General features: G+C 41.9%; 1 protein-coding gene across 1 annotated transcript in view; it reads right to left on the reverse strand.

The window, feature by feature from the left end:
• Window positions 1-5,292, reverse strand: part of LOC126407116 (immunoglobulin lambda-1 light chain-like) — a 40,927-nt gene extending 35,635 nt beyond the window's left edge. Inside the window, exons 1-2 of the mRNA XM_050071799.1 lie at window positions 5,250-5,292; window positions 4,819-5,155 (exon numbers count right to left, since the gene is read on the reverse strand). Coding sequence (XP_049927756.1) covers window positions 4,819-5,155; window positions 5,250-5,292 — 380 coding nt within the window. The remainder of the gene's footprint in view (window positions 1-4,818; window positions 5,156-5,249) is intronic.
• Window positions 5,293-8,115: the final 2,823 nt, after the last annotated feature.

Raw genomic sequence — 8,115 nt, forward strand, 5'->3', positions numbered from 1 at the left:
TTGAAAAGTTTATATTAAAAAGTTGCCCCAGCCCAACCCCAGGTCCATTGGCCAGTCTCTAGTCCGTGATCGGCCCCGCCTACTCCAGGCGGTTCAGAGTCCTCCCAGCAGGGATGAGATGGAGGTTCCAACAGGGGGCACCCCAGGCAGCGCCCCAACACACGATTCTGCACAGCAAACAAAAATATCACTACAGCGCTCAAGAAATCAGGACCCACAGGTCAAAAGAGTTTGCACTGCAATTCACACTAAAGGGGGGATTATGGGTGGCCTGTGGATTATACACTCCAGCTATAATGGGACTCTAAAACCTAGCCTAGTCATGAAAAAATAGCAGCTAATAATAATTAAAATCTGAGGCAACAGTCCGATAAAATAATACCATAGGCAACAGTCAGATAAAATAACAACATAAAGGGACTAATTCGTGTCCTCAAATAAATACAACAGGAGGACCAGTGGGGGAGCGGTACTTATCTCAGACACCCCTCTGTCATCCGCGGTCGCCTTCCCCCTTCCTGGTCGCAGTAGTGAAGGCTCGGCCAGGGACCGTTGCTCGTCCACGTTGAGGTTTTCTTGGGATAAGCAGCGTCCTGCTGTCTACCCAGGCTGGAGTCGTCAGGCCAACATACGATGGCTATCACGCTTCTAGTCCCTGAAGCGTGCAGTTCCTCCACCGTGTTGGTTACAGCTGTGCAGTGTTTCTGCTCTCTTCCTGTCCAAATGCTGCTCTCCTGTCCTCCACGGCTGCCTCCTCTGCTCAGCGCTCCTTCTCTCCTATATCCCTTCACAGGTGTCCCTCAGTTCACCAGGTGTCTCTCCTTTGCTTGATGAGTTCTGTTCTGACCAGTCCCGCCCACCTCTGGGTTTACAGTCACAGTCCATTTAGGGGGGAACATAACTAAAGTGAGGCACATACAACAAAGAAAAACACAGCAAAGCAACATAACAACAAAACACATTTTATAAAAACTGACCCCGTCACATTAACAGCTCATAATGCATCTTTGCAGCTACTGGATCTAAAGTGGGAACAGTTAACAGCTCATAATGCATCTTTGCAGCTACTGGATCTAAAGTGGGAACAGTGTCTTGTTGACATTTATAAACTCTTTATTATGCACTCACTGAAGTTAATAATTCTATTAATTATGCACCTATTGCAACATCCAGATATCAATCATTATTTCAACATTAAAGAATTCTGATGCGTTCTTTTCACTCTAGTATCTTATTATTTTCTTTAGCAAAGGATCATGGGAATCTCATTTCCTCAAAATGGCATACTAAGACAAACATGAGTTATTTGAACTTAAAAAATCTGAGTAGATTGATTCAGAGTTAGCTGCTTTATTCACTCGTGATGAGAATTCAGCCTACCAGTGGTCGTGAAAACACAACATAAAGACATATTTCCTTTTCATATTGATTTTTGATGCAACCACTATTGTCAAAAACAGGAAAAAAGGATTGGAAACCCTCATAGTTGAGTTAAAAAAATGACAGATCTGAGTTCATTTGGCCTTTTCAAAAGTTTTGTTACTTAGATTGACTGTTCGGGAATACAGTGTTCCACAAAGCACCCTGTAACCCATCAGTTTTCTGAAAGTGACAAAAGTCACTTGTCAAGCGGCCGTATTTATCAAGCGTCTTAGAGCGCCATTTTAGTCTTAAGTGCTAAGAATTTGTGAAATTTAGTCCTACTCTCAAACTTAAGAATAAAAGCTATTTATCAATCTTCTCAAGTAAGAATCACTCCTACTCCTCCAGATATTTAAGAGACCAACAGAGGTGTCCTAAGTGGTTAGGAGTTGCCAGTAGAGGATGGCACTGAGGCGAGAGAGAGGTGCATGAACGTTCCAGGAGCGGAAGGATGTCCTGGCTTTGTTTGATGACGAGCAGCTGATCAAACGGTATCGTTTGGACAAAGCGGGTATTATTTTTGTCACAGATTTAATAAGGGACGTTGGACAAAGCGGGTATTATTTTTGTCACAGATTTAATAAGGGACGTCATCTCATCAGTAACATCATGCAGCAGAGCTTTCACGGCAGAATTAAAGGTCATCACAATGCTTCGATATCTCGCCACTGGAAAAATGCAACAGTGTAATGCTGATGATTCCATCACAACCGTCAATTAGCAGAATTGTTATGGAAACAATAATGGCCCTTAAAGGACAACTTCAGTATTTTTCAACCTGGGCCCTATTTCCCCATGTGTATGTGTGCGTATGATTCATGGGTACAACTCGTACTAAAATTGGTTCAGTATTGAGGGAGGCGGATGCAACCGGGAGCCGCAAAGCGAGCTAAAATGGTAACGGGGGCAAATGCGTCCCGTATAAGTTTGCGCATTAAAAGTGCTTTTTTTCGCCACTGACCGGTTCAGATCGCCAGCGCTATGAGTGCTATGAGTGGAGTCAGCTGTCAGTCAGTCACTGTAAGTGAGTATGTGTGTATGAAGTGTGTGTTTTTTTGCCACTGACCGGTTCAGATCGCCAGTGCTATCTCTGTAAATAGCATCCTAGCCTTTCCCTTACCTCTGGGCTGTGTGATGTCACGAGCTTTGCTCCACTGTGTCTATAGCTCTCTCTACTCGTGGGGCAGCTGTTTTCTTGAGTAAGAGGTGTTTCGGGATTGGATATCTTCTCTTCTTCGGGTGGCAGTAGTCATCTTGGGAGAAGTGAGCACTGCAGACCCGATGGTCTGCAAGGCGCAGTGTCTGGAGAGGAGTGTTAGCATCCATTTGTAGCACAACTAGCCACAACTTCAGCATCTCGCCGTCCGACAAAGGCAGCCTGTGAAAGCTGTACGGGGCGCTGCGCGACATCCTGTTCTTGCGTTCGGGAAAAAGGCCCGTTTATTTTAGCACTTCAAAAACTCCGGTAACACTCCAGGGGGTAGCACGTAAAAGACTCCGTCCTCTGACTCTTCTAGCGTAACACACACACTTCATACACACATACTCACTTACAGTACGAAGCGGGGCCGCCCTCCCCCTCTCTGCTCCAACACTGACTGACAGCTGACTCCACTCATTCACAGTCACCACTGCCCCAGGGCCGCTACAATATGCTATCTACAGAGATAGCACTGGCGATCTGAACCCGTCAGTGGCGAAAAAAAGCACTTTTATGCGGGACGCATTTGCCCCCATTACCGTTTTAGCTCGTTTCGTACCTCAACTGAACCAATTTTAGAACAAGTGGTACCCATGAATCATACACACACATACACATGGGGAAATAGAGCCCAGGTTGAAAAATACCTAAGTTATTCTTTAATGCTCCTCACCTCGTCATGCGTTTCATTGACTTCCCAACTACACCCTGAGTAATTCAACAGAAGCAAACTGCATTCATGCAAATAGCTGGCTTCCCTGGAGTGGTCGGTGCAATCGATGGCACACATATTAGGATCATTGCTCCAGGCGTGGACAAGAGCATTTATGTAAGCAGGAAGAGGTACCACAGTATCAACACGCAAGTAGTGTTTCATGCAGAGGCACGAAACGAGGCACATAGTGCCACCTGGGTGTCACCTAATTGGAGATAAGGGATTTCCCTTATCCCGCTGGCTTCTTACCCCTTTTCACATGCCACAGACATAAGGCCAAATGAACTATAACAGGTCAGCCCAACGAAATGCCTAATTGTTTTAAATTTAAAATGTTTAATTAATTTTATAGAATATTGTTTAATAGGAGGGTTTATTCTCGTCACAGGGCACACAAAAGCACAAGAAGTGTGGTGGAGAGAGGAATTGGCCAGTGGAAGCGCAGATTCCACGTTCTGCATTCAGAAATATGGCACACTCCAGACAGAGTGTGCCGCATCATTATGGCATGTGCAATACTGCACAACATTTGTTAGGCGCACAATGTCCCACTCCCACCAGCAGACGATGATGATGACGATGAGGGAGGAGATGGAGATGCGAGCGTCCCTAGCAACATTCATCCATGTGATGGGGCAGCCTTCAGACAACACTTCGCCAACCTCCACTTTGGGTAAGAATAACAGGAAATCACCGATACACACAGTGCCTTTTTATTAATTCGTTTCATTAGTCACTCAGTATCTTTTCTTTTTTTTTAAAGCCAAGCTGTAGTACTCTTGGAGCTGCAACACTTTAATTTGCAGCTTAATTTTTTGTCTCCGCAGTGCCTGCAGATCATCTGGGTCCTCTGCTGGGCCGCAATCACCCACCCCGGCCTGAAAAACAAAAGCTAGTGAGACAGCATACTCAAGATGCAAAAAACTTAAGTTGATTTATTTTCACCCACCACTTGATGGATGCCTATTGCCTCACACGAAGTGCTTGGGCCTGGCTGCACTGCATCAAAAGCACAGGGAGAGTGCGCGTCGAAGATGCCCGGGGACACAGGAGACTCTCTTGATGCATCTCGATCCAAACTGAAAAATAAAGAATATGGCTGAAATATCAGAAATGGTTCTATTGTTGTTATGGTTATGACTTAACAAACACATTTTAGACATTTACTGAACAGTAGCCTGGCAAATATGCAGCAACAATTACACACGTATCTCTCACCAAAACTCACCTAGGCTGCAGCGCAATATCCCTATAGAGTTGTAACAGGAATAATTTGGAAACTCACCCTTTTGAAAGCAAATCAAGCATCATCGCAGCTGGATCCTGGCCGCCAATAAATCCCTCAGTTCAGTGTGTTTGTGACTCTGGCTGAGATGGAGGTGAAATATGTGAACCTGGGCTGTGGTTTACTGCTCTCTTCATGTCACAAACACTGTTTGACATCTATTCATCTGTTGGTTTTTGTGCAGGCTGCAGGGATCTTTTCTCACTGTGGGGATTATTACCCCAACAGTAGCAGTAGTAGGTGGCTGAATGACTGGGTTTAACTTTCTGGATCTCCAACTCACAGCCATTCTGTTTATTCACAGCTGAAAAATCAGCTTCCTGAGGATGATTGTAACCGGAATAAACTTGACAATTTGTCTTCTTAATTTCCAGAATCTTTGTGAATGTTCCCGTGTCTTTTTTCTGAAACCAGTGAACATAGTCAGTGCTACACTGGTCAGTGCGTCGACAGGTGAAGGAGACTTTTTCACCAGCTCTCCTGGTCAGTGTTAAATCATCCTGAATCAGCTCTGCTGCCATGGCAACCAGCACTGTAGAGAAACAGACAGGTAGATGTAGGTGAGTGTGACAGTGTTCTTTTAAAGGTTGACTTTGTTGAAATTCTGTTTGGCTGGAAACACTCACCTGAACACAGACAGCACAGAGCAGCAGCTGGAAGAAGAAGCATTTTGTACAGTTTTTGTGTTTCCTCTGGTGAACCTGGGAAGAAGTGGCGCTCTGATGCAGCTGAGACCAAACAAGGACAAACTGTGAGATCAGTCTAGAGCCACGTGGTTTATATAGGCTAAGGCCCTCATGCCGCCCATCAGCCCCGTGCAGCACTACATTAGAAAGAGGAAAAAATATGAACTCAAGTCATTTTAACAATGAAATTGATCAATTCAAGTATAAAGAATAAAATGCTTATTTTTTGTTCATCAAACTGAGAAATTCTGTTAGTGTTCAAATATCTGTTGTTGAAAAAGGAGATGAAGGTTACTGTCAGCCAGCAGAAGGGATTCATTTATTATTTCAACTCATTGTCTTTGTTTTATTATCATGAGTTGATGTCTTTTTTCCTTTATAATGACTTCTCTCTCTCTCTCTGTGAACTGATTCAGTGAGATGTTTCTTCATCTTGATTTTAATCTGACAGCAGATCAAAAAATCTGGGTCACAGTGGTGCAGATATACAGAAGAAAAACATTCACAGTACAACAAACACATTTAGGTTGGTTGTGAATTTTGTAACAAAGACTGTTCTGTTGTTTAACAGCTGTGATGAAAATACAAAACTGTAATTTTAACCCTTAAACGTCTCCTTACATTTCTTAATTTAATTTAATTTAATTTAATCATTTAACATATATATATTAAACATGAAACATTTTTCACATACCATATCACAAATTATTTTTTATTCTTTCGTTCAGTCTCTTCATTAAAGCATTATGAATGTTAAAATGTCATGTTTATTCATGTCAGCTTTGGGATCTCCACTAGAATGTAAAAATAAAGTTCAAAGGGTTAGTTGTTAAAGACAAAGCCTCTGCAGAGTCCTGAAGAGTTTAAATCCAGGTGTGGTATATGTGGTACGAACTATCTTGGACAATGTCTCACACCCACTCCACCATGTGCTGGTCAGGCACAAGAGTACTTTCAGTGGGAGACTCATACCACCTAAATGTGCCACTGAGCGCCACAGGAAATCATTCCTGCCTGTGGCCACCAATCTGTATAACTCCTCCCTCTGAGTGGCCCTGAGACTATTTCACCCATTGTCAACATGTGCAATAATTTAATTTAACTTGTGCAATAATCCCATTTCACCTTGACTTTACTGTATATATTCTGTGTATTATCTTTTTAGGTTACTATATATATTGTGTAAATAATCTTGTTTAGGTTACAATATATATATATATATATATATATATATATATATTTTTTTTTTATTTTTTTTTTTTTTTTTTTTTTTTTTGTTAATAATCCTGTTTATTTTAACTATATATTTGTAAATACCCTTGTTAAATTTCTTGTATTTTCACTTATCTTTCCACTCTTGTAAGGAGCACCTGTAACGCAAATAATTTCCCCTCGGGGATCAATAAAGTATTTCTGATTCTGATTCTGATTCTATATGTGAAGCAGTGGTTATGGTTCTGTTCTCAGGAAGCAGCTCAGGGCTCTGCTCTCTACTTCCTCCATGTAGAGGTCAGCTGCAATGAGAGGCACTATTGAAACCACAGCAGTGCTCCTGTGTGTAAAAACCCACACTGTATTATTTGAATTGTATTCAGGCAGAGGTGTGGGGCGAAAACGTTCTCCAAATAAAATGAAAAAACATGGAGTTTGTAAGTGAGCTAAAAACGACACAGAAGTGTTTTCTGACGATCAATAGAATTACATCATTTGTCTGTGAAAATAAATCTGTTTTATGATGTGACACCACTGGGGTTGATAGTTGGTTAGGCTCAAACAATGCATTAGGGAAAGATTGTGGTTTGGCTTCAAGTAAGCACTTTGTTAAAGTAAGGGGATCCTTGCTGCCATGGTTACAATAATAACCATTTGACCATTAATAAATATTTGACACTATTGTAGAACAGTATGGCCTTTGTGATATATTACAAATTACTCCTGTGCACTTGCTTGCCTGGTAAGCTGAACAAACTTTGAGTTTTAAATAGAAAGATTGTGTTGTTTGTTAGTGTAGGGGTGCAAAGACACCCTTAAGTGTTGTTTTTTAAGTGCTAATATTGAATTTGTTGTATTTTTTAACTGAAAAAATGACAATTACAAAATATGGGTATGGCAACAACTTATTGTTTCTTTTTGTAAAGGGTCTTAACAGTCCAGGGAATGTGGCAGAAGAAAGGTATGAGTATTAATGAGTAGTATTAAACAATGTTTGCCTGTGGTCTGACAAAGATCAACGTGTGTTGTGTTCAATTCACAGGCAAAGTGCTGATTGCTGCTTATTTTATATATTTTTTTTATGTTATTCACTAACATTTTTTATCTGTATTTTAATAAATTGAACCTATTAATGTATGGTTTTATCTTTTAGTGCTGCAGCTGATGTTGGCCTCCGGTCACAGGGGCTGCTGGTGCAGTGGGAGTTCACCTGTTGAGATGTGGTGATATAATTTAAGAAGTCTGGATGTTTTTCTGTTGGAAAAGTATGGGGTGCCATTTGTTAAGTGTCTCACGCTGAAAATAACATCAACATTTTGCCACATTTAGCTTCAAACAATGTTTAAAAAAGTGTTGTGAATTTTTTAACGTCACCGTTTACCACATTTACAGCAATATTTGGGCGGCACGGTGGTGTGGTGGTTAGCACTGTCGCCTCACAGCAAGAGGGTTCCCGGTTCGATCCCGGGCGTGGGAGCCCTTCTGTGCGGAGTCTGCATGTTCTCCCCGTGTCAGCGTGGGTTCTCTCCGGGCACTCCAGCTTCCTCCTACAGTCCAAAGACATGCAGATTGGGGACTAGGTTAATTGATAACT

Source organism: Epinephelus moara, chromosome 19, assembly GCF_006386435.1.
Source record: "Epinephelus moara isolate mb chromosome 19, YSFRI_EMoa_1.0, whole genome shotgun sequence".
NCBI lineage: Eukaryota > Metazoa > Chordata > Actinopteri > Perciformes > Serranidae > Epinephelus > Epinephelus moara.